This window comes from Lutra lutra, chromosome 13 (genome assembly GCF_902655055.1).
Source record: "Lutra lutra chromosome 13, mLutLut1.2, whole genome shotgun sequence".
Taxonomy (NCBI): Eukaryota; Metazoa; Chordata; class Mammalia; order Carnivora; family Mustelidae; genus Lutra; species Lutra lutra.
The window spans coordinates 33657775-33685769 of NC_062290.1; the positions used below are offsets into that span (position 1 = coordinate 33657775).

The 27995-nt window shown below is 36.3% G+C and overlaps 1 protein-coding gene across 8 annotated transcripts in view; it reads left to right on the forward strand.

Annotated features, from left to right (window-relative positions):
- The window catches only part of KDM4C (lysine demethylase 4C), a 470115-nt gene that overhangs the window by 309112 nt on the left and 133008 nt on the right, over positions 1 to 27995 (forward strand). For all 8 annotated transcript variants that reach the window (XM_047699136.1, XM_047699137.1, XM_047699138.1 and 5 more), the window contains 2 exons: positions 22217 to 22272; positions 24484 to 24592. In XM_047699136.1, coding sequence (XP_047555092.1) covers positions 22217 to 22272; positions 24484 to 24592 — 165 coding nt within the window. The remainder of the gene's footprint in view (positions 1 to 22216; positions 22273 to 24483; positions 24593 to 27995) is intronic.

Consider the following 27995-nt stretch of genomic DNA (forward strand, 5'->3'; position numbering starts at 1 on the left):
ATTCATTCATTCATACTTCAAGAAACTTTGGGATCTTGCCAGGCGTTACTGTAAACTTGGGACAGATTCTTTCAACAACAAATGATACCCTGCTTAGGGAACACAGATTCCTCCTCATCTACCTTGTTTTTCCTAATGAACCCTGTTGAAACTTTAGCTACATCCAAGCATTAAGTTATAGTAACTCACCATGTCACCTATTTTTCCATTTAATTATGTGCTACTTTGATATTTCTTAAAAAAATTCTCTTTCAAGAAGCATCAGATCATTTTTGAAAGTTAGGACCTATTAGATCTTAACATTGTATCCCTCACTCTTAATCTCAGAGCAGGTGATTTCAATTGTAATAGTAGCATTTACTTTGTTTCTCAATGATCTCTAATGACAATGAATTAAATTTCTTTGCAACCAGAGTTAAAATCCTGAGGGACGATAAAGGGAGGAGGAGCCTTGCATGATAAAAATTTATGTCATGATACAAATGTTTAGCTCTCAGTGTTGAAAGAGACATATGGTGACTGTAAATTAAAGATGTCTGAAAATGTCCTTCTGAATGATTTTTTTGCTGGCATTCACTTTAGGTACTAAGGGAAAATGAGGGAAAGTATGGACATTCTTTATAGCCCAAATAATCTGATCTGTTTGGTGTTAGAGGTAATATCTCCAATTTAAGAATTCTTTCATTAGGGGTCCCAGAAAACATTTTTGTATTTCCTTCGATGTGATCATTATATTAACAAAAATTATATAAATACAGAGTATCTTAAAATCAGCCTGGAAGTCTTGAAGTAATAAGTATATTCAGTTCTTATTTACCATGCAGGTCTTATATTGTTTTATGAGCCAAATTAAAGTTTTGTAGAATCAGTCTAGCCAGTGATGTCCTCTCATTCACCCTGAAGTATAGGTTTCAAGATTAGAGATATTCTAATCCAGTTCACCAAGGCATGAAGAATTCTTTATTCCATCTACAATTACTGCTTGACTTATGTGTTTACACCCTGAGCACTCCTGTTTACCCAAGGTACCATTGTCCTTTGTGTGGCAGAGCCAGGACCAGGCCGAGGCTGTCCACCCTGATTCTAATGCTGCTTGTGATAGTTTATACTGTTCTCCTTTAGCATGTTTTAAGAAGGAAATACTAGATTAATAACCCTTTAGAACTGATTTAAACCTCCTATTAGTCTTAATCCCTCATACCCTCAGAAAATATCTTTTGTGTTTCATTATTGATACCATGTAAATCTCTTTGCAAAAGAAATGAAAACGCTTGAATACAATTTTACAATAATTTTTTTAGACCCACGTAATACCTTATTTCTAAGTTGAAATGATCTGAATTCATAGTGCACCAATTGTTTTTTCAACTTATCCATTTGAATGGACTTTGTCTATGAAGCTCAGATCCTATTTTTTTTCTCCTGAGAGATCAGTGAGTTGCAATTTAGCATTGCAGAGAAGTAAGTGATAATATCAATGTTTTGGTTTTAATTCCCTTATTCAGTGTGGCTGTGAGTGCTACAATATTAATTTTTAGTAGACAAATATGATTCTTTGGATTTTGTGGCTGGAATGATTGCATTATTATTATTATTATTATTATTTTTTATTTGACATACAGAGATCACAAGTAGACAGAGAGGCAGGCAGAGAGAGAGAGAGGAGGAAGCAGGCTCCCCACTAGGCAGAGAGCCCGATGCGGGGCTTGATCCCAGGATCTTGAGACCATGACCTGAGCTGAAGGCAGAGGCTTTAACCCACTGAGCCACCCAGGCACCCCATGATTGCATTTTTTAAAAAATTATTTATTTATTTAATTTACAGAGAGAGAGAGACAGCAAGAGAGGGAACACAAGCAGGGGGAGTGGGAGAGGGAGAAGCAGGTTTCCCACTGAGCAGGGAACCTGATGCAGGGCTCCATCCCAGGACCTTGGGATCATGACCTGGGCTGAAGGCAGATGCTTAATGATTGGATGATTGCATTTTAAAAGTATCCTTAGACTTCTTCAGGAATCAGTCTCACATTGTCAGTTTTAGATTCTAGAGAAGTCTTGGAACTCCTTTCAGTGGAGGCTCCAAAGGAGCTAATGGAAATCTAACAGTGCAAGGGAGGTCAGGTAACATTTGATTGATGGTTTGTACATCATGAATTCTAATTCCTAATTATTTCCTGGGATTTTCTTTTTAAATGTATTTGTAAATGTAAGACTTCTTATTCATTGCGAATGCAAAATATTCCGATAGCATATTTTGCTTGGGATATATATTAATACAACAGATGTGACTGTTCTAGCTAATTCTGTTTCATTTTATGGTGAGTACTTTGCACACCTGGAGGGTTAGAAGAGGGTAGCCTGAAATACCTTATATTTATCTTTTTAAGGTATATGTGAGACTTGAGTGTGGTGGTTCTCTTCTTTAAAGATCCATTTTAAAGACTTCCCACTGGTGGATGAATGGGTAAAGAAAATGAGGTGTGTATTTATATGTATATGAAGATACACACTGGAATTTCATATTCAGCTATAAAAAAGAAGGAAATCCTGCCATTTGCAACAACATAAATGACCTTGAGAGCACTATTCTAAGTGAAATAAGTCAGGGAAAGACAATACTGTGTACTCTATTTTATATGTGTAATCTTAACACACTGAACTCATGGGAGCAGAAAGTTAATTGTTGATTGTTGGGAGCAGGACATGGGGGAAATAGGTAAAGGTGGTTAAGGGTACAGACTTCAAGTTTTAAAATGAATACATTTTGGGAATCTAATATACAGCATAGTAACAACTATAGTTAGAAATACTCTATTGTATAGTACTGTACTTGAAAATTGCTAAGATCTTTAAAGTTCTTGCCACAAAAAATAAATAAGTAAAAGAAATTATGTGAGGTGATGGATGTGCTACCTAATCTTATTTTGGTAATATTTCTCAGTATACATACATAAATTAAATCATCATGTTGTACATTTTATGTTACACATTTTAAACTTAGATGTTAAAATATCAATTATATTTAAGTAAAGCTGGGGGGAAAACGAGACTATAATAGTAACGTATCATGGAGGTAAGCATCAATAATTTAAATTTTAGAAGCAAAGGCGCTGTAGGTATTATTTCATCTAATGATGGAAAGTAGTCGGTTTGTCACTGTCAGCCCTGGCAAGGTAACTGAGGATGCATGCAAAGCTGGAATCAATGCTGACCAGCTGTCTTTTGATTTACCAATTCTAACAAGGGACATCACTCTGGCCCCAACTGTTGTGATAGTTTTTAAGTAACCAGAGGCCGGAGCTTTGTCTCATTTACCTCTGTAGCACCTTATCACCGGTGCGGTGTTGGATCATTTCTGAAGGGGTGAAACATAAAGTAAGAAGGTTGTGATCCCAGAGATATGGGCCAGACCTTTGTGGCCTTCAGTGCTCTCACTGTTTCCAGAGTCTCGCTCAGTGCTCACTGTGTTTCCTTTTGCTATTGTTTCTTTACTTTATCCATTTGTGTCTGTTAAAACAAGAAAGAAGAAGCCTCAGCTTCTTTGCAGCTTTAATTGAATGGGTTGGGGGAAGAGATAAGTTAGAAATTTTGGATTGTACCCCAACTTAGATTCTAGGATCCTGGCTTTATATCCAAATTCAAATGAAATGAAATAAAGAACCCCCCAAATACCGGTCGATCCTGAGATTTAAGTTGTACATCCCATCATTCTTTTAAATGTTACTGCTTTGTGCCGATTTTCCTATTTCAGTACAGCTCAGGTGAATAGATGCAACTAACTGAAAGCTATGTTCGAGTTTATGGCTTATAACTCAGCTCTATTGGATTATTTTATTTTCAGCTATTTGTTTTCGACCTTTTTGTGACTATTTATAAAATGGATTTTGGAGCAGTTTTTACTCTGTTACCGTATGCCTTGAGAGCACATGCCAAACATTACCAATATAGACTGTCAATACTCTGATTCTACCATGTTTTTCTTATTTTGATTTTTAATGTGAGTCTAATCACTTTTGATCTAATTTGCTATAGTTTTCTCTAATCTGCATCTTTCCACTGTATAATGACTACAAGTCACTACTAATTAAAAATGCTAGTATTCTCACTGTAAAAACATAGAATATGTATTGCTTTCTTTGAAATTTTTTTTCCCACCTTTTCTTTTTTATCCCTACACTGAAAAAAAATTTTTCCATTCTGGGTATTTCTGTGAAATACCTGACTATTTCTTTAAGGATACACTTCTTATTATGAAGAAAGATGTTTGTTAGATGTCTGGAATGGGCCAGTAACCTGAATACTTACTACTATTAAAAATAATAATAATAATAATAATTGATATGCTTTATATTATGTAGAGTAAAAATAGGATTTTCTATATTATCTTTTGAAGAATTTATAATATAGAATTCCAAAGGGTAAAATAAATATCATCAGGTTAAGGAGGTTAAAAGGGAATATGGATAAGATTTTCTTTTCTTAAAATTTAAGGATAATGTAGGTGTCTGGTGATTTTTTTCTGTCTAGGTAATTTGGATATTTCTTCAGGGACCTTTCAGGGGATAGGGGCTGTGAAGTTTTGTTTTAGTGCCATAAGTGGTGGTGAAAACTGCGTGTAAGGATTGGTAACTTATCATGGAAAGTCACATCATACTCAGATTTATGACTTTGACAAATCATGAGTTGCCAGTCTTCTGTCCTTGGCAGCATTAAGCCTGTGCTGTACTTTTCCATTGTCAGTGTGACCAATTTCAAATAAATTGTGTATCATAGACACATTGTGCTAGGTCTTTCTATGGAGCTTTTTATTACCTTAGATAATTCTCGGGCAGGTAAACACAGTAGCTCACATACTTAAAATCTAAACAAAATCCAAATTAAAGAAAGATTTAAAAGCAATATAATGAGAAGGCTCTGTTAGAGATTATATCTAAGATCTCTTCTGACCCTAAAAGCCCTTGATTCTGTGTTGCTTTGTATTTCCATTTTGCTTTAATTAGCTTTCCTTAAGAATTGGGGACCTTCAAGCATACTAAATTTATCATGCACTTCTTAAACTAGTCAGAGGTGTTGAATAACAGAAAAGTATAAGAATACAAGTGGCACTGATAATTATCGGCCAGATCAGTGTCATTTTTATGAGCTAAAGAAAATTTTTAACAAACCAGTGACCTCAAGGTCTTACTATAACTTTATCTACTTGCTACTTGGGAATGCATGACAATATACATTATCTAAATTCTTTTTTATTTCAGTATATCCCATTACACTTAATTTAGGAGAATTTGTTTCAGTATTTTTGCTTACAAGTAATACAGTATTAAAAAAATAGCTGTATATTATATTCTTGGGCAAATATTTACCATTGTATGGAAAAGCAGATTTTGTAATGAAAAATTGAAAAAAAACACTTTATAGGTTGGAATTTTCATTTTGTATAATGAAATGTATAAACTAGGTAATTGCACACATCTATTGAATAGCATTTATTGTACTATGTAGAATAATAAAGTTGTATTATATATGTGTGACATATCTGTAATAACAACATTTTTTCCCCCAAAATGGTTTCAGGAAATCAAAACCCAAACATGAAATATGTTTTTACATTTATTCACTATGCCCTTTATTTTTCTTGGTTTTTTTTTTTTTTTTTTTAATGGAGTAACATAGATATGAACAAGTTATTCCTTAATGATAATTCGGGATTTGCATTTCCTTTCCTCTTATAAAGAATGGAATATGGAATTGCAGTGATTAAAAGAAAACATTTTGGTGTTTTATTTTTTTACTGCTTGACAATAAGTAAGTGATATCTATAGATTAGGTAGTGGTTGCCATTCATGCCCTCTGAGGCTGAAAATAGCTATTTTATTTGACTTCTGAAAGAAAATGAACTCTTTTTTTCTGCATAAATCATAGTCACAAAGTTAAATTCTAGAAATTCCTGAGGTGGTCTTTACAAAACTCACTCCCATGGTGTTGCTAAAGCTTGTAGACTGGAAGAATCTAAGTCATTTGTTGGAATGCATTTGTCTGAACTCCTGATTTGGTGTGTACCTTAGTCTGTCAGCTTTTAGGTCTCAGGTAAAAATGATTGACCTCTTGGAAGTGGTAGCTTGTCAGATCTTTGAGAACAGTTAAGTACCAACCTGTGTAACTTTCTCTGTACTCTGTCTGATGATTGGGAAGGTGGTTTATTGGGTAGTCTTTGGTTCCCGCTTTGCATTGAGACTGGGTCTTGTAGATGGAGGTGCCTCTGTTATGAAGCAACTCTAACTTAGCTCTGTTGAATTTCAAGGTAGTGCTTTCCCTCTCTCCATAATAAAGAGTTCTCTTAGGCTGGAGATTATTAAAGAAAATCTGTATGTTTAAGGTTTATGTTACCTTTGCCACATAACACAACCCTTACCCTCTTTAGTTCCCCAGATAAAAATAATTGTACTGATAACCAATTTTAGAAATTGCCAATCATTATACTCTTTGAAGTCTTTTATTTAGAAAAGTTTTATTTTTCAGCTTTTGACTTACAAATTCAGAATAACAATTGATTTAAATATAAACTAATATAAGCAGCATACAGCCTCCATAAAATGTAACACTGATAAGGACTAAAGAATTCTTTATCTCTGTCAGAAATCTTCTTTTACAGATAATGTACCAGGGTTTTAGAGAGTCAGTCTTTTGCTCCCTGATTCCCCTACAATATGGTAAGAGAGCCTGGATTCATGGCAGTACACTGGTCTTCAGATTTCCAGGCCCAGACTCATTTATCTCAGTTTCTTGTTTTTAGAGTGGGAAGAAGGCTAAGCAACTGGCCAGTTTTTGAACAAGGTTTTTTTTTTTTTTTTTTTTTTAAGATTTTATTTATTTATTTGACAGAGAGAGATCACAAGTAGGCAGAGAGGCAGGCAGAGAGAGAGGAGGAAGCAGGCTCCCTGCTGAGCAGAGAGCCCGATGCGGGGCTCGATCCCAGGACCCCGAGATCATGACCTGAGCCGAAGGCAGCGGCTTAACCCACTGAGCCACCCAGGCGCCCCTGACAAGGTTTTTAAATGATTTTTGTTTCCATTGAAAGTCAATCCAGCACTAACTTCTAGCGTAATTATACTAGAATTTGTTATCTACTTTAATGTAGGTTAATTAGCATTACTGAGTGGTTGAGTAGAGCAGTTTCTTTACCCTTTCATATTTACTCTAGTTTCTGCCCAGAGGACCTTCCCCAGAACTGGATAATCTTCTGAATCGTCAGTTTCTCAACTGACAATAGCATTGACATTTTTCTTTTACGAAGAGCTCTGAAGTGGCTTTGTAGATCAGAGCCATTGATTTTTAGATCAGTTTGGCTTATGGCCTTGAGTGGTCATGGTGGCGCTGCTGTGCCCTGTGATGTGTTTTATGCTGTATTTTTTTTTTTTTTAATTCCTTGAGACACTTAAGACCAGGTGATAGGAGGCAGTCAGCCTGAAAGGCTGACTTTGATCCTCATATACAGTGAAACTAGTAGAAAAAGAAAGGCTCTGTTCTTGTTAAAGGCAGGGCATTCACAAGTGCGTGGTGGCGGTTTGTAGTCAAGTGGTTGCTTATGTAATTACTCCTCTCCATTGAGGTGTCCCTGTAAGCCACTAGCTGGGACCACACTCTCCCATTTGAGGAAATACATTTGGCTTCACAGTTACCTCTTGCTTCCTGAAGAGGCAGAGTGTTCTAAATAGCTGCAGCCTTAAACCTTGGCTCACGAAGGCCAGGGTGGTAATAATTATTTTAAATTTAACCAAATAGAACAGCACATTTGAGGATATCAATTATCCTGACAATGTGGAAGCCTTCCAGTTAGGGAACTGCTTACAGGCTAAAAAGTCCCAAATCATTTTTTTTTCTTTACTTTCTTCTTCCTCCCTCCCTCCACTTGGTAACAGAGAGAAAGAGAAGTCTACACAACTTATTGTAAGTGGAACTATATTCATAAATAGCTTCTTGATTGAGAACAAATGCCTCATTAATCTTAAGTGCTTCAACCAGAGAGCACAAGTGAAGTCAGGAAGAATAATGACTGACATTATGGAGAACATAACATACTGTACTACACACCAGGATGTGCATGCCTGGAGGTCACCAGGCTACAAGACACATCTCCTTAGCAATGAGGAAAGGGAACCCTGGGGATGGGGGTGAAGTGCAGTGCAGGCACTTCTCATGAATAGCAAAAATTAATCCAGTGGCAGGATGAAGAAATCAAGTACTTTCCTATTTGTTATAGAAGGTGATGCTGGGAAGAAAGAATAAACCAGCCGGGTTTTTACTTGAAAGCCAAATGTTGTACTGTTTTAACAAAGTAAGGTATATGTTCAACTTGAAGTACTTTGCTCAGGTTCCTGGAAATATGGTTATGTAAATGCATTAAGCTTCATGTAGATGATCTCTGACCAGTCTTAAATTATAGAGGTGCTTCTTGCCACTGCTCATGTGCTTGCCTTGCTACCCTGTATCAGATAGATACTCTGCAAATCTCAAATTAATTTTTATATTGGTGTAAGCAGTGCTATTAGGAAGATAAATCCAGGGAAAAATTGAATTTGAAATAAACAGAGTATGTATGGCTTTATATTCTTCTGTTATATTCCATTCATACAAATGGTTGTATGATGACATTTAAATAGTTATAATGCAGTAAGTGCACACCCGCTCCCCAAGATGTCCATGTTCTGATCCCTGGAACCTATGAGTGTGTTTGTCAATGTTGCATAAAAAACAGAATTATGGTAGTAGATGAAATTAAGGTTGCTAATCACTTTATGATATCTGGGTTTACCCAATGTAGACTCAGGGGTCCTTGGCTATGGAAAAGGGTGGCAGAAGAGAAGGTCAGAATGAGGTAAAGTGAAAAACTCTTGACCTGCTGTTGCAGGCTTTGCAAATGGAGGAGGGCCATGAGCCAAGACATGCAGGCAACCCCTTACAGCTAGAGTCAGAGCAAAGAAAAGCTAGAGAGCCTCCAGAAATGAATGACTTCACTGACACCTTGATTTTAGCCTTTGATTTTAGTGAGACCCATTTTGGACTTCTGACCTAATGAACTGTATAAATTGGTGTTATTTTAAGTGATGAAGTTTGAGGTAATTTGTTACTGCAGTAATATAGAACTAATACAGTATTCAGTAGAAAGCCTTTTGAAAGGGTCATTCATTCGTTTTCACTCTTAACTGGCAGTGTCCTTGCCCAGTCTGAAGTATGATGCATCTTTCTCAGACTGCTATTTTTTCTTTCTTACTAGCTCACAGTCTCTAGTTCCTGGAATCCAGGAATCCTTTACCCCACTGTGACTCCCAGTATTGCTCCAGCTTTTCAGTCTCTCCCTCCGCTCTTGCCCTTACTATTGTTTTTAGCTAATATGTTTCCTTGAGCACACTTCCAGCTCTCCTTCCACTTGCTTACTTTGTTACTGTCCATACAACTCAATCCTGGTAAATCCCATTATGTATCAGCTCTGCACCTGCATTCCTATAGCTGAATATGGCTGTGGAGAAACATCCACTATGCAGATTGCTCTTGCTTTCAGCTTGTAACTGTTGGTGTGTCCTCAGGGATGCGAGTAATTCATGCTGCATTCCCATCATGCAGTCCCTCTACCACTGTCCAGGTTGACTGTTTCATAGCTCTGTCACCTGAAGCTTCCATTCTTCTCCCCCATCCTTACTCTGACTTTGTGAACTTACTTCATATTTCACTGAGCAACAGGAAACCATCAGTGGAGATCTTCAAGTTTCCATCTGCATCATATCCACAATATCTCTGCTCCTACCTTTGGCTACCCCCTCTCTTATTATACACAGGATCATAGTTCCAATGATTCATCCCTTTCTTTCCCATACCAGCAGATTTCCCCTCTCTAGGTGATTCTCATTATCATCCAATAAGCTGCAATTCCTTCTATTTTCAAATAAACCGATAAAACCTCTCTTGATCCTTCTTCCTTACCAGCTCCACCCTATTTCTCCATTCCTCTTTGTATAGTAACATTCTTTAAAAGAATTGTCTTTATTAATTCATGTATCTATTCTTCAAGTTCTTCTCCACCCCCACCACTTCTCTTAAACTTATTCTAGTCACAGGCTTTGTCCATGTTTTATAGAATTTCTGTGCCTGTCAGTTGATCACTGTCTCCCGTTTAAAGCACTGTTTTTTCTTGGCTCCCAGAACCCCATACGCTCCTGCTTCTCCTCTTTCTTTACTGTCATTTCTTTTCATTCCCCAGAACTCAAACCTGGGCCTCTTCTCTGTATTAACCCATTTGGTAATCTCATCCATGTCATAGCTTTGATGCTTTTAAACAGCAGCTAGTCATTGATGGCCTGTATTTATCAGTGTCTAGCTCAGCCTGTCTCCTAGGTTGTGGAGCACTATGGCCAACTTCATGAACAGTGTCTCCTTTCACATGCCTGACTGTCCTCTTTTTGTTTCTACCTTTTTTTAAAAAAGTTTTTTTTTAATTTCAATTCCAGTATAGTTAACATACAGTGTTCATTAGTGTCAGGTGTACAATATAGTGATTCAGCAATTCTATGCATTCCTCAGTGCCCATCATAACAAGTGCATCTCCATCACCTATTTACCCCCTACCCCTGGTAACCATCAGTTTGTTCTCTATAGTTAAGAGTTTGTTTTTTGGCTTGTCTCTCTTTTTTATTCCTTTGTTTATTTGTTTTGTTTCTTAAATTCCACATATGAATGAAATCATATGGTATTTGTCTTTCTCCAACTGACTTATTTCACTTGGCATTTTTTATTTCTCCTCTTGAACCTTTATCGTCTGTTGTCAACACAGCCATTGGAATGATCCAGTTAAAATATAGGTCAAATTATGTTCTTGCTGTGTTCGAACCTCACTGTCTCAGTCAGAATAAAGTTGTTGACTTTTTTCATGGCCTATGAAGTCTTATTCCTCCTCTTAAATTTCTGATCCCCCTTCCTATTAGAAAAGGCCAGAATCTGCTGGCATCACTTTCTGTAGATTATTCCATGGCCCACTCCCATAGTACTTGACATCCTCTACCACTTAAATAGTCTCCTGGTTTAGTTTGTCTGCTATCCCAGCAGAAGGTAACTTCATTGAGGGCTGGATCTTTGTGATTCATTGAAATTGCCCAGTGCCTGGAACATGATGATTAACCAATATTTGTGGTTTTACTTACAGTACAAAATTGATGTGGGCATTTAAATTGGAGAATTCACTTGCTAGTATGAAATTCACTGGAGCCTGTGGAATATCCACTCAAAAGATGACTGCAGGAAACCTGTCATTTAGTTTCCTAATCACTCAGAATTCATGCCAGCCCTGTCCTTATGTGAGATCCTGTTCCCTCCTCAACCCTGATAAATGAGCCACATCTCCAGAAATGGTTTCTTCCATGTTTTGTTGATCAGCACTTTGTAAGCTATCTTTCTGTTAATGTGGTTAATTACTCTTTGTTTTCCAAGCCCAGACAGCCCTATTTTATGGTTTTGCATTTCTGTTATGAACATGGCAGATAAGTAAATACTTCAATTTCATAATTTTCTATAGCACTGAAAATTGGCTTTAGTGGTACTTACGGATATGTCAGCTAAAATGAGAGCTTCCTATGAGGTGGCTTGAGAATGTTGGTATTGGCATTTCTTTAACTGATGTTATATAGAAGAGCCACTGGAACATGATTTCTCTCCACCACAAATAACAAACAGGTGCAATAGCTAGCTGTATTATAACAATGTCCTTCTCACCACTGTTGTTAATGTTGTGTCAGCACTTTGATTACAAGCACTCTTTTTCACGGTTTAATAACTGAGCCATAAAGAAATCATTCCACATTGTAAATTGGTATACTTGTGGTTCATTGCAGTGGTGATTTTTTATGAAACCAAATTTTAAAAATACTTGGTAATGCTAGAAGGGGAGTTTTGTAAATGGTATTAGGTGAGGGAAAGGGACCTAAGCAGGAAAGGTACAATGTTCAATATATGATCTAATTTATATTTTTTCATTCAGCTTTTAGCTGCCCCGCTGTGGGGAGGAGGGGGGTGGGTAAGTACAACAGAATGGCTCCTTTAATGCTGTACTTGGGAGACAAGCATAAAAGCTATCTTATAGAATAATCATGTTGTGACAGGCATTTTAGTATTTGTTAGTTTTGTTTTAGGAGACATTGGTTCACTAGCAATATATCTAAATCTTTAGAATGGTGAGTCATTTTACACTGGGGTGTTATTGTTCTTGGAAAAGGCATGCTCATTAAACATGAGATAAAACGAAGCTGGCAATGAGCCCTGACTGTTGAATTTTATTTATTTATTTTGTTCTCTTTGGGTGTCTCCAGAGGTTAGATTACAAAGGGGTTTTGATACACTGAAAGACTCCAGAAGAATTCATAGTGCTCATTTAAAATTTTCATTTAAGTAAAGAAAATGGGCTAACCCTCCACAGTTAAACATTAATTTTAAATTACACATATTTAATAGAAAATGATTTAATTTCCTTGTCTGTGGGTTTTCTTTTTTCCTTTTTTTATTCTTCTTATTTTTTTATTATGTTATGTTGGTCACCATACAGTACATCATAAGTTTTTGATGTAGTGTTCCATGATTCATTGTTTGTGTATAATACCCAGTGCTCCATGCAATCCATGCTCTCCTTAATACCCATCACCAGGCTCACCCATCCCCCCTGATCTCCCTCCATTCTAAAACCCTCAGTTTGTTGCCCAGAGTCCGTAGTCTCTCATGGTTCGTCTCCTATTCCAATTCCCCCCCACTTCATTTTTATCTTCCTTCTCCTAATGTCTTCCATGATATTCCTTTTATTCCCCCAAATAAATGAAACCATATGATAATTGACTTTCTCTGGTTGACTTATTTCACTTAGCATAATCTCTAGCAGTCCCATCCATGTTGATGCAAAAGTTGGGTATTCATCCTTTTCTGATGGCTGAGTAACATTCCATTATGTATATGGACCACATCTTTATCCATTCATCTGTTGAAGGGCATCTTGGCTCTTTCCACAGAGTACTAAACATTGTTAAGACAGTCTCCCATTCTTTTTTTTTTTTTTTTAATTTTATTTATCTCTGACAGAGATCACAAGTAGGCAGAGAGGCAGGCAGAGAGAGGAGGAAGCAGGCTCCCTGCTGAGCAGAGAGCCCAATGTGGGGCTCGATCACAGGACCCTGAGACCATGACCTGGGCTGAAGGCAGAGGCTTTAACCCACTGAGCCACCCAGGTGCCCCAACAGTCTCCCATTCTTAACACTCTTGAATTCTCAATTCTCTTTTATAGAAAACTAATGATACTGTTTATTCAATTGTCCTTGCAGATCCTTTCTGTACATACATGAATGTAATGGCTTGCTGTTCCTGGGGGAGCCAAATGGTATCACAGTTTAATAGGCTGTAATGTTTTCACTTAGTAATACAATGTATAATTCTTTATAACTCAGTATTTATGGACCTACTAGATCTTTTTCATTACTATTTTAAATTTCAATCTTGACTCTATTCTTATTAAAAAATCCAGAGTTTACAAATAGAATTTAAGCAACAGATAATTCCTGTTGCTCCCAGAGGTAACTGTTTTCTCTGTTACAAACAGAAATGAGATGATTGTACATCCTTCCTTCTGTACAGATACAAGTTATCTGAGATTCTAAGAAATAGAATTGCTGAGTCATACTTCACGTGCATTTAAAATTTTGATAATGCCAAATTCCTCTCCAGAGCCACAATAACATCTCACATACCCGAAGACCATATATTTTTTCTAATTTAATAATCTGAAAGAGATACCTCATTATTTCATTTTTCACCTTTTATTCTTGAAGTTTTGTGTCTTTCATGTGTTTATTGGCAATGAAGAGTCTTTGAATCAATCTTTTGCCTATTCTTCAAAAGTGTGGGTTTTTAAAAAAATACTTTTCTGAATAGCAGTCTTTGTTTTATATTGGAAATATTTTCTTGTCTTATCATCTTCTGTTAATTTATACAGTATTTTATCCTTAAGAATGTTAAAATGTTGATATAATAAAAATTTATTAGTCCATCCAGCATGGCTTTTATCTTTTAAATATTATATTAAGAAGTCATATTTATCCTAAATTCATCAGTATATTTGCCTAAAATTTATTTTAATACTTAACATAGTTCTGTTTTATTTTTGAGTTTAGATCTATAAATCAATTGGAATTTATTTTTATGATTCAGAGGCACATACACTCTCTCTCTGGCTCTGCCCAACATTTTCAGTGTTCAGTTGAATACATTATTGAATAGTTTGTATTAATTTTTGGTTATTTAGCTTTTCTTTTTTTTTTTAAGATTTTATTTATTTGAGAGAGAGGGAGCAGGAGAGAGTGCATGAGGGGGTACAAGCAGGGGGGCTGCAGAGGGAGAAAGAGAGAGATACAGGTTCCCTGCTGAGCAAGGAGCCCCATATGGGGCTTGGTCACAGGACCCTAGGATCATAACCTGAGCCAAAGGCAGATTCTTACCCAACTAAGCCACCGAGGCACCCCTCTTTTTTTTTTTTTTTTTTTTTGCTAATTTTCTATTCAATTAAGAGTGATCTATTTGACATATTCTTTAATTTTTCCATTTCTATTTTTTTTGGTTATAGAATTTTTATATTGTTGTTCTTAAAAATCTGATTTGTCCTTTGTTTATAATTCTCTTACTTATATTTATAATACATTTAATTTTAAAACATATGAAAGGGCTTATTTACATCTTGTGCCTAAGATATTATTCATCTATCTAGTTTTACATTATGTTTTTTCTTCTCAGAGAATCATATTTTCTTGCATGTTTTTGGAGTTTTGATTGTCAGCTTATATTCCTTAGAACTTAATATTTGGGAATTTTTTGAGACCTTTTTGATAGGTGCTAGACCCCCCTTCCAGCAATATCATCCTACTTTATGAACAATGGAAGAACCTTACAACAGTGTGATTTCATTAAATCTCTCTCTCTCTTTCTGGTCTTATCTTACATTTACCATTACATACATTATACTCTGTAGTAGTATTATTTTAGTTTGAAACAGTCAGGGCTTTTTAGGAAACTTATAGTCTCTTTCTCTTTGTCTCTTGCTCTCATTCTCTCTTCGGATGTGTGTGTTTTTTGAAGATACAAAAAATTTATTTTATATTTACCCATGTATTTACTCTTTTTCACTGTTCTTCATTCCTTTGTGCCAATCCATGGTTCAGACTGATATCATTTTCCTTTATTCTTTTAGATTTTTGTCTCTATGAGATTGTTTTTATTTTGTCTTCATTTTCAAAGAATGTTTTCCTTGGAAATGAAGTCCAGGTTGCCAGCTTTTTTCTTTCAGTTTTTGGTAGATATTGTTCCATTGGCATTTGCTTCTGGTTAGTTTTTTACTGAATGTGTTTTTTTTCTCTGCTTTTAAGTATGTTCTTTATATTTGGTTTTCACAATTTTGACTTATATATTTAGATGTGTTTACTTTGTATTTATCTGCTGGGGTTTATTGGGCATCTTGGACTGTGGGTTGACTTTTTTTTTTTTCCTAAGAGAGTGGGGAGGGGCAGAAGAAGGAGAGACTAGTAAACAGGCTCCACACTTATTGCAGAGTCTGATGCAGGGTTTGATCTCACAACCCTGAGATCATGACCTGAGCTGAAATCAAGAGGTTGATGCTTAACTGACTGTGCTGCCCAGGCACCCTGGGTTGACAATGGTGGTTTTTTTGGTTTTGGTTTGTTCCCCCCCACCACTGCTTTTGGAAAGTTCTCTGCCATTTTCTCTTCCAATTATTTTTCTCATCCACTCTCTCCTTCTTCTCCTTCTCAGACTACAATTATACAGAAATTGAACAGGTTATTTTCCCTTAGGTCTCTCTTCATTCTCATAGCTGCTTTCATTCCTTCTGTTTCCTATTCATGTCTTTAAAGTCATTGAAGTTTTATCCTCACAGTTCCAGTCTGCTTTGAAATATATTGAATTCAACATTATCAATGTCACATTTTTTTGTTTCTACCATTTACATTTGATTTTTTAATAATTCCCATGACTTTGTTAAAATATTCTATCTCTTCATATGTTATCTTTTTCATTAGCTCCTTTAGCATTTGGAACATAGCAATTTTAAACTCTCCATCTGATCTTTCCAGTATCTTGTTCATTTTTGTGTCTGATTTTATTGATTCTTAACTTTCTTAATCATAAATCATATTTTCTTGTTTTTTAGTGTACCTTGGGATTTTTTTTAATTGTGTGCTGGATATTTTGTTTTGTAGCAAATGAAGGTAATCTTATTTTCAGAAAGGGCATGGTCCTTTGTTTGTCAGGTTTCTAGAGCAGGAGTGAGTTCAGTCTGATTTGTAGTTGAGCTGGGTCTGGGCTTTGTTGCCGCTTTAGTTTGACTCAGTCCACTCTAGTTTTGGATGTTTTGAAGATAAGATCAGGATTTTCTCTTCAGCAGTATCTGTTCTCTGAGCACTGTGGAAACTATCGCATCTGCCTGCTTTTCACAGCTGAGTTGGCAGCTTTTAGAATTATAGAAGATCTCTTCTTGCTTTAGAGTCTAGCTGCCTGGATTTGAGGTTCCTGGAGCATTTTTTTTGTTTTTTGTTTTTTGTTTTTTGTTTTTTTGTTTTTTGATTTTTGTTTTTTTTTTTTTCCTCTCTCCAGGTCTGCTGCTTGTTTTTTACACCTCAAGGGAGTTATTGACAGATCTCTATTTCATTCTCTGCTAAACCACTACACCCAGATTGTTCACTGGTGACGTTATGCATAAGTTGTTTAGAATCAGTTAACTTTTCACATATCTAACCACTGTTCTTGTATTGTGTTTCTGGAATGCTTTACATTTACTAACTCATTTAGGGAAGTAGTATTTTTCTCCCTTTATAGGTAAGATATCTGAGGCATAGCCAAACTATGATTTTGATCCTTGACCATCTGTACTTTATTAAATATCAGGATAAAGCCTGGTTCTCTAATGTCACTGTTGTTCCTATGAGTTAAGTTGGATTCATGTAGCCTGAGGTTAGACTGCACAGACAAACTAAAATGTTATTTTTTGCCTAAAATGGTATCATTCTTTGAAGGAAGAAGTGGAGATAATTTTAATGATCTGATACCAGTGAGAAGTTTTATTAGCTTGGTGAATGAAACAAATGGAAACACAAATAGTTATATAATATATGCTGCCTATAACACATTTTTTTAAAGATATGGGTTCTTTTGAGGGGATTAATTAAAAAATGAATTCTTGGGTGCCTGGGTGGCTCAGTGGGTTAAAGCCTCTGCCTTCGGCTCAAGTCATGATCTCAGGGTTCTTGGATCGATACCTGCATCGGGCTCTCTGCTCAGCAGGGAGCCTGCTTCTCCGTCTCTCTCTGCCTACTTGTGATCTCTGTCTGTCAAATAAATAAATAAAATCTTTTAAAAAAATGAATTCTTAGTCATTTATAGAAATGAGGAAATGGGGTCTTGTTTATACCCTTCATCATTACATTCTGGTGAGAAGGAGCATGGACTTGTGCTCAGGCAGACCTGTACTTGAACTGCAATTACTACTTTTGTTGGTAGGTTAAGGGTTGGAAAACTATAGCCTGTGGGCCAAATCCTGTTCACTGCCTGTTTTTGTGAATAATCTTGTTATTGGAATATAGCTACACCCATTCATTTACGTGTCGTCCTACAATGTCAGAGTTTAGTTGCAACAACTGTGTAGTGCAAAGCCTAAACTAGTAAATATCTGGCCATTTACAGACGAAGCTTGATAGCTCCGGGATTGGATGATTTTAGAAAAGTTACTTAATCTCTTAATTTCAATCTTAGTTTCCTCATGAGTGAAGTAGAATATAAATTAACTAATAAGTTCATGTTAAGGAAGGCAGGTAAATTATATGATGCTTCTGGCAGGGTATCCAGAATGAATTAGGCCTTTAATATAGCTTTTATTCTTCTAAGAGAAAATATTTATTATTGATAACCAATTTAATAAATCAGTGTCCTGAAGGGGCTCTATCACCCCTATATTCTTGTTCAATTTTTTCAGTGAATTAGAAGATGACCAATACTAGTACAATTAGTGTATTTGGTAGGTATCAACCTTTATGTATATCATGCATTATATGGATTCTTAAGAAAAGTTGGGGTGGAGCGCCTGGGTGGCTCAGTGGGTTAAAGCCTCTGCCTTCAGCTCAGGTCATGATCTCAGGGTCTTGGGATCGAGCCCTGCATCAGGCTCTCTGCTCGCAGGAACCTGCTTCCCCCTCTCTCTCTTCCTGCATGCCTCTCTGCCCACTTCTGGTCTCTACCTGTCAAATAAATAAATAAAAAAAAAAAAAAAAAGAAAAGTTGGGGTACCTTTCAGGTAAGGATTAACCTTTTAAATTTTAGAATTATCAATTCTGTTGCCTGACAATAAGGTACTATTTAAGAAAGGAAAGAAATGTTAAAAAGTTTCCTATGTAATATTGCTTTTATTGGGTTGGTTATAAGCAGAGGCATTTAGTGCAAGTTCATTTACAAATGAATGAATTGACAGGTTGACATGTTTGTGCTTATGACAGATCAACCCATGAGAGGAGGGATGGTGACTCAAAACAGTGACATAACTGAACATGACTTTTTTCTTTCCCACTTACTTTTTCGAAATTGAGTGAATTGAACAGAAACCATGATATCATATATATCATGTAAATCATATAAGTAACTGCTTGGTCATGAATATTTTTTGTCTTTTACTAGGAAGTATGACCTTTCAAGTAAATTATGGCAAAAATAGCTCCATGTCAAATCATTGTTTTTTTAACTCCCTGTTAAGTCACCAGAGTCTGCAACTTCCTTTCCTTAGTGTCCCAGTATGTGAAAATGATCTTTGCAATTTTTTAATCCTTTGGTAGTTTTCAAGATTTTCACTTTGCCCTGTTTTACCATTTTCTCATTTATGTAACAAATTCATGTGGAGGATGTATTCTCTATTGGGTATCACAGTAGAGAAAGAGTAACTTGACAAGTATTTCCATAGCACTCATCAAGCTTACAGTTTATTCAGGACAGCAAAAAGAATTCCACAAATAGTTAAGAAGAGTAATGAATGAGAAGTAACTGGGCCAGGGGATTAGGAAAGCCTTCTCTGATGAGTCAGCATTTAGGCTGAGATGTCAAGGATATGTTCAGCATAATAAATAACGAATGGTGTAGGGTATGTCCGATGTATCTGGGGGCACAGGGTGTCTATGCATGGAGAATAGTACAGTGTGAATCTGAACAAGGTCCAAGCCTAATGATCTTGGCCTTTTGGGACCACGTTAAGTACTGAGAAGCATTAAAACCCATGCAGGTGTGTTCTAGGTTGACCTAGGGTGGCTGTTACAGTAGTTTAGGTCTGCTGAAGGATGCTGGGGCCATCCACTAATGTGGCAGCATTGATGATGGAGAGAAGAAAGAAGATTTGGACATGGGATTGTACTCAATTAATTGGATCTAGTATGACAGGGAAATTTTATCTCCCAGCATGAGCTAGAAAGGATGCTTGATGATACTGATAGGAAACAGTGGGGAAGTACAGGCTTGAGAAGGAGAGACATGGTTCATTTTTGCATGTGCGTTAGAGATGCCTATTGAATGTCAGTCAGAAATTAATGTATTGAGTCACTCACTGGCCTTTTGAGAGTCAAATGCCCCACAAGCAGGTGTGGATAAGAAAGAGATACCTGTTAAAACAAGCAGAGGATAAAAAAGAGGTGGAGGACAGTGAGGGGCATGACGGGTCATAGAAGCCACAGGTGGAAACTGTCAGGCATGATCAACAATGCTGAATGCCACTTATAGGTCAGGTGAACCAAAGACTTGGAATTATCCATTAGCTTCTGTGACATGGAGGTCACTGGTAATCCCAGAAAAAAAGCAGTTTCATATTATGGCAAGTGGAATCTTCTCAACCTCCCTTAAAATCTTGAGTCTGTGTATTCTATTTGAGAGGATTGTCTCCTCCCATTGTGGTGGTGCTGTGCAGCACATGTACCTTTTAATGATCCTCCTCAGGTCCTTTCAAGCCGCTTCCATGCTGCTTTGCTGTATTTAACTCTGCTAGCTTGTCCCTTTAGGCTTCTTCTCACTCCTGGTTTCATTAATCAGGCATCTAATGCTCTTAGTGTCTGAGCTCCTCGCCATCCACGGCTCTCCTTTGCTGCATTCTCACTTCGATACTGACATCCTTTTATAGTCAATGAAAATACTTTACCTCATGTTTTATTTTCATTTTCTCTCTCTCTGCAGAAATTATGATAAACTACTGGAAAACTCTTTTTTTTTAAGATTTATTTATTTGACAGACAGAGATCACAAGTAGACAGAGAAGCAGGCAGAGAGAGAGAGGAAGAAGCAGGCTCCCTGCTAAGCAGAGAGCCCGATGTGGGGCTCGATCCCAGGACCCTGGGATCATGACCCGAACCGAAGGCAGAGGCTTTAACCCACTGAGCCGCCCAGGTGCCCCATGGAAAACTCTTAAAATCAGTCATGTTTTGTGAAATTGTTCTTAAATAATTTGGATATTTTTGAATAACTTGAATTACTGAATTTCTCATTTTTAATATTTGGACTGAACTTAGACTCTCATTTGTGTGCTTCATCAAAACTATTATGTCAAGGGGCTCTGGAATCTGGCTTTGTTACAGAGAAAATCCATCAAGTTATCTCCATGAGCTGGGCTTATAATGGATTCAGATGTATATACAAACACAGGGCAGCTTTTGCTACTCTAACTTTTAATAATAACCCAGGAAATTTCAAATAAATGTGCAGAGTTTCCAGACACATAAAACTATTGAACATTTCTGGTTGTTTGTTTTTTTTTTGCTGCCTGTTAGGAATTATGCTGGTATATTTATTCTCCTCAGTTGTTTTGGTATTGCTCTCCGCAGAAAAATTAAAGCTATAGAGTTTGACACCCCATTATTAACAGTAGATAAATTAAAGGGATTCTTCATGAAGTTAGGCAAAACTTTAAAGAAGATCACCTTGGAGAGCAGATAAAGAAATTTTATATGTATTGCTTGGAGAGGGGGAAAAAACCCCAAAATAACGTATAGTTACTTAAAAAAAATTATTAATGTAATAAATTGGACTTCTATTAACATTGAAAGTAAAAGTAAGGTTAAAAATAAAAAAAAATATAGGTATTTAATTTAAAAATTCTAGGTCAGCAAAAGGCATTGCATTGCTTTCTGATCTTGTTTTTTGATGGACTTTTCATAGAATTGTAGTGAGAAATGATAATTAAATTCTGTATTTGTGGTAAAGTGAGTCAGTCATCTTGGAGTGCAACAGTCTGTGCCAATCTAAGACATACACAGAAATGCCCAAAATATAAACTTATGTGGGGAGAAGAAAGGAAAACATTTCATGGTACCTTTTTCTGGGGGTGGATAGCCTGGGTTTATTAGTACAGTTTTTCCAACACCGTTTGCCCACCGACAGAAAGGCCTAAATGATATTTTTATGAAAAGAATATCTTTCAAGGGGAACCTGGGTGGCTCAGTGGGTTAAGCCTCTGCCTTCAGCTCAGGCATGATCCCAGGGTCCTGGGATCGAGCCCCACATCGGGCTCTCTGCTCAGCAGGGAGCCTGTTTCCCCGACCCCTACCTCTCTCTGCCTGCCTCTCTGCCTACTTGTGATCTCTCTCTCTCTCTGTCAAATAAATAAATAAAATCTTTATTTAAAAAAAAAAAAGAATATCTTTCAAAAAGAGGTTCCTGCCAGTCGTTAGTTGCAGAATGAACCCCACCAATACTCTATTTTGTAGCTATTCTGTATACATGAATGGTTTCCCTGAGCACAAGAGAATTCAGTCATATATGTATCTCTGTTCTAGAATTCTAGTAAATACTCTCCAGGCTACCAAGTGCTCTGTGTCATATCTCTCCTCTGGAGATGGCAAGTGAACATGATACCAGGGTAATGATCATTCCCTCTAGGATATATGTATATCAAGAATATTTTTATGCGTACTCTCACTTTCCCTCCCTTCTTTTTCTTTTCCTTTCTTGAATTGCTCAGAGATAGACCTTTATGAAGTTCCTGATGGCTTTACTTTTAAAATAAAAAATTAGAATTTATGGGGATATTTAGATAATATTTAGATAAATAGTAATGATGTCTGTTAAATGAGTCTGATAATTGTGTGTTTTTTGTTTTTTTTTTTTCTCCTAGGAGTGTTGTCTTTGCAATTTGAGAGGGGGTGCTCTTAAAGAAACAAAAAACAACAAGTAAGTAATGTGTTAATTGTGTTCAATTTTATTGTTTCCTTCTCCTCTCTGGAGTGTTGAACCTCTGTGTGGACAGTTTGCTGTATTACCTCTCATTATTGAAGACAGTGTTTCAAAGCTTTTGTTGTCCAGATCTGAGGTTGGGATTACAGTGGATGTCTTCAGAGACTGTTACTGACAGAGTCTGTTACTGACAGCTCGTTTACCTCTCTGGGTTGAAGGTGGTCTAAGCCTTGCTTCCGTCCATGTCTTTGACACCCCTCTTTTACTAATGGCGGTTTGAAGGTGAAGGCACCCCATATCATCTAGGTGCCATTGGAATCCTAGTGTTTAATGTGATGAATCCTATTAGTCTAATAAAAACAATGTGGCTCAAAAAACAGTGAAATTTGTTACCTTCAGATAAATAAAATCAATCATAGTCATAACATTAAAACAAAACAACTTACTATTAAAACCCGCAAACTAACAAGAAAGTGTATGTTCTTAAAATAGAAACATAGGGAGGAAAAATGTTGATTTTACGATTTAAAGGGAGACAGTTGAAGAATATGAAGAGAATCTTGAAAGAGAGTCAGAAGTGAACATAAAGGTAATCTGGTTTTTAATGTGGTTGTTGAAATACATTTTTGCATGAATTTTATTTTCATGACCCAATTTTAGTATTTAAAATGAGGCCAAAGCATTTAAATATCCCTTTGGAAATAGGAAAATGTAGAAATGATAGAGGCAGAGATGGTAAGTTGGCATTTAAGGGCCAAATCCAGCTCCAAGATATGTTTTAGTTGACTGAAACACCATTTTATAAATTTGATACAAATTAAAAGTTGAGAGATTTATACAAAATTTTTTTATACAAAAATTTTTATCTGTACTTGAAAAATAATTGTGCATCTCTTTTTGACAATAACATGTTGGGATGAGGACCTAGCCTAGATGGGACAGATGATCCCCACATTATCATGATTTACCAGTATATTTGCTTACCTCCTGGCTAGCCCTGCAGGTGCTGGAGTTGGGACCCCTGGTATATAATGTAATGATCAAATTAACATAACTGTGTGCATGTGCACATGTTTCAAATTGCTTACAAGGAAAAGTGAAGGCATTTATCATTCCTGTGTTGATAAAGTGTAATCTAATAGACTAATTTTTACTTAACTATGGATCTTCCTTTTTCACAGCCCTAGTTAATGTGATTGGCACTTATACTAAAAAGTGTTGCGAGGTCTAGGATATTGCACAGGTCATGTAGACTGTGAGCTGCTTTAGGTGGTTCCTGTGCAGACAGAGGTGGTAAGAACTTCTCTTTCTACCCTTGGGCTAGGAAGGAAAGGAATAGTGTTTACTATAGGATTATAGTATTTATTAGATTTAAAAGAATGCCCTGATGGGGTTGACACTTGTCCTCTCTTCCTGTGCTCTTTGAAGGCAGGATGGAGTCTCATGTTGTCTGAGTGACATTCTTTTCGACGTAAAAATAGGCTTATGGATATGATAATTCCTTTAAGATGTCTTTAAACCTTAAGAGTCTTTATATTTACTTGGGGCATGCCATTTATGATAAACTAAATAGTGTTAATGGGGATGTCATTTTTCTGGGTAATTCAGAATTCAGCTTTAAGTAAGAAATGAGAAAACCAGCTAAATTTCATTCCTCCTTATCTCTGGGTTCTTTTGGTTATAGTAGGATTGCAATGAAAAACAATTTAATTGAAGACTTAATCAATGTTAATTCTTTTAGACGACTTTACTGTTTGTTCTAGTTTTTGGCGACTCTTGTATTATGTAAAAAGATTATATGCTATACCCACTTCATTCTTTTTATTAATTGAACTAATCTTTTGCTACATATTAATTAGCTTAAGTATATTAAACACCTGTTGTATTTCAGTACCAAATGAAATAGGAAACCTACATTTCAGTATTTTATAGAGCCAGTGTGGAAAAATACCGTATATTGATAGTATCGAGTCTTTGGTCTTCACTCCATTCTTCATGTTGGAGTGGTAGGCAGGTGCGATATTGAATCTTTCCAAGTATCACCCAAGAGGTTTAAAATTCAGAGTCTGTTTGTGACGGATTTAGGCTTTTGGCTTTCTTTCTTGTCTGTGTATTTACTCTCTGTGAGAATTGCCACTGCCTAGCTGAACTATACAGTATCTAAGTTTAGGGAACTTTTTTTCATGTTTCATGTCTCCTTTCCTGTAGGTGGGCCCATGTCATGTGTGCTGTTGCGGTCCCAGAAGTTCGATTCACTAATGTCCCAGAAAGGACACAGATAGATGTAGGCAGAATCCCTTTACAGAGGTTAAAATTGGTGAGTGGCAAAGCTGCTTTTTTTTTTAAAAACCTCATAAGTTAGTGTTAATTTCAAGTTCTGAATATTTGTTTTAATGTCACATTCTCAAGATAATTTTTCTCTTAGCGTCATTTCATTATTCTACCTTTTTTCTTCCTTTAGCCTAAATGTACTTATCTGTACATATTCTTTTCCTGTTATATTGTAGGTATGATATAACCTTCCTCACTTCTGTTTGAAATGAGGCAAAGGAGTACTACTTTTTCTGGATAGTGTGAATTTTCAAAGCATAGGTCGTCTGGTGAGGTTTGTTAGTAATATACCTGACCTGTCTGTCTGTATTTAAATTGTTTAGTTTTTCTCTCTGGCCTCTCTTTGGTTGTTCTTGACTTAGCAGATTCACCTAACCTGATTCCATCATTTCTTAACTAAGATTTGTAGATAAATAGAAAAACTTTTATTATTACCAAGGAATTTTTTTTCATTTATGAATAGATACAGGTCATTAAATTTGCCAAACTCTTTGGCTGATTACCTTCTGACTGGTTTAGAAACTTTCATAAAAATCTTCCTAATGCTTTTCTTTGTTAGGAATATTTTTCATTCCAAGGATAGGCCTTTCATTCTTCAACTGGAGTTCTGTTAAAGTGTGAGCCAAGAAAGCATTAGTTTAGGCCCTTAGATTTCATATTTAAATAATAATTTTCTCTAACATTACATTGCATGATTTTAAAATACTGGAGTGTGTTTTACATGTGGACTTAATTCCCTAAAATTTCTTCAGTACTTGTTATTTTTAACTTGAGGTCTTTCCACTGTAGAATATTTGGGGCACTGTAGCTATAACTTTCTACCAGTCTCTTCCCCATCCGGGAGCTGGGCATATTGTCTCTGGACCTCTGTCACAGGCACCTAGAATTTACAGTCTTTTATTCTCAGAGATGGAAAAGTATACACTGTTGTTTTCCATTATAGGTGCATCAAGAATTTCACATTACTAGAAAATATGTGGTCCTTTACAGACCTGATGATTATCATTGGCAGGTTTGAGTGATAGCACCAAGGTGCTCAGGATGTGGTAATGGAAGTTTTGTGAATGAAATGAGTCATTTAAATGGCTTTAAAGCTCACAGTGATTCAGAAGAGAGCAAAAAGTTCTTCAGCTCCTGGACTTCCATAGGAAAGTTTGAAATCTTGCATCTTGGTCACCAGTTAAAAAAACACAAACACATACCAATGAGAATCAAACAAAAAATGTTTGCCAGAATTAAGACTATGAGGTAGGATATTTTAAAAATGTTGAGTTCTGCACATGTTGAAGAATTTAATGTTTGGTATGACAAATATAAACAAATGCCTTATATCTTAATTTTTTTCTAGTTTACAAGTAGTATGTATTTGCAAAAATTCCAACAGTGCATTTAACAATGTCTTTGGTTCTCTATCCTGAAAGATGACTTCTGTTACCAGTTTAATGGTCTTGATGCTTTCCTTTAAGGAGCTATATCCTGGCTAATCTAGTACGTGAATGCTGATTTATTGTTACACCAGTCCCAAAGGGGTTTTAAGGAAACAGCAGGAAGGACAACATGAGATTGTTTCCATGCCATTCAGAAATTATCTGAAGTGGCAAAGCTTACTGTTTTCTTCTTGGTGCTATGCCTCATCTTGATTGTATATATCACATGTTCTTTAAACAATTGATTCCTTGAAAAGCATATGTTTTTACTGAATTTAAGATCACCCAAAGTCTACTTCTAGTGGCAGTGTAGAGCTGTTTATTCACATATTTGGGTGAAATTAGCAGGCTATAGATCAGATTTTTTTCTGTTTTTAATAGTTTTATATGCATGGAGAGTTTCTTGGTATTTATCAAGTGGTACTTATCAAAATGCTCACAGTGGTTAAGTGGGAAAATACAAAGAGAGACTTCATTTTGGGGGGAAAAAAAACTCAGAAATTCTGTTACAGTTTGAAAGTAGGCAACAACCAAAAGTTTAGATGACTTTTTTACCAAGAATTGTCAAGAAAGCACCATCACTGTGGTGAATCTCCCATCAGATAGCATCTGTGATCAGTTTTCTCATTTAGTGATCAGACTATGGTGTGGGATGCTCTGCCCTATATGTACAGTCAAGAGTATGCTTTCCTGACATTAATATTGTGTTAAAGTTTACATAATCTATTGGTACATGGCCAATGTTAGATGTAACTATCAGTTTATTTCACCAAACCATTATTACCTTACCTTGCCAGTACTTCGTATACATTTTTAAATAAGACATTGTTCCTGTCTTTTAGCATCTTACAGTCTAGGTGGATGTTCTCAACTTAGGCTCTATTGACCTTTTAGACAATTTTTTGTTCTGGGTGACTGTCATGTGCATTGTAGATTGCAGCATCCCTGACCGAACAGACAATGCCAGATCATTTTTGGGAGACAATATCATTTCCATTTCCATTTGAAGACCCTATGTCTATAGGGAAGTCATATATATAAAGAGCATATTTTAACTTTTGTCATTTTCAGACAGAATATCTTAGTTGAAAGAAATAAGTTGGAGGCTGTGAGAGAACAGAAATTCTTAATTGTTTTTAAAAGTAATCAGAATTTTTTTTGGCAAATTGAATTTATTTGCAAATAAACTCAGCAACAGGTGTGTATTTACTACGTATCATTATTATATAATTTGATTATTTTAACATTTCTTGTTCTTATAAAAATTGAACAACCTTGAATTGTAATCAAGTGGGGTGTGTGTGTACACATGCACACACACACACAGTAATTTTGAGTAAATATGGAATAAAAGGCAGCAAATTGTTACTTATTATTTCTGCTTCTGACTTAAAATTACTGTCGCTGGAGAGTTTGATCACACAAGTTTGATCACATAAAAAGGCTTTTGCCTTTTTATGGTTTCCTCTTAAAAAATTGTGGTAAACTTACGCACAAGTCTTTGTAAGTGGTTCCCAAAGCAAGCATTGACCAATGAAGCAGAAGGGGGACTCTGAGCCTCTGCCCCATGCCCACTAGGTGGTGCTGCTGTACCAGTTTTTCATCCCATTGCCCTTAAATCACCTCCCTAACAAGGGCCTCTTCAGAGTCCTGTGTGTGTGTGTGTGTGTGTGTGTGTGTGTGTATGTGTGTGTGTGTGTGTGTGTGTGTGTGTGAGAGAGAGACAGACAGACAGAGAGAGAGAGAGAGAGATGGAGAGATGGCACCAAGAAAGGGAAAGTGCTTGCTACTGGCTGTGCATTCAAAATGCTGAATTCCAGAAGGCAATTTTTTAGTTCAGTTTTCATTTAGTCATAGGAAAAGAACAGTTTTCCCTTGGGGCAAGTTAGTGTTTTTCTGTATAAGTAATAAGCAACACTAGTAACAGCTAGTAACTGCAAGAGGCTTAAAGAACAGCTGATG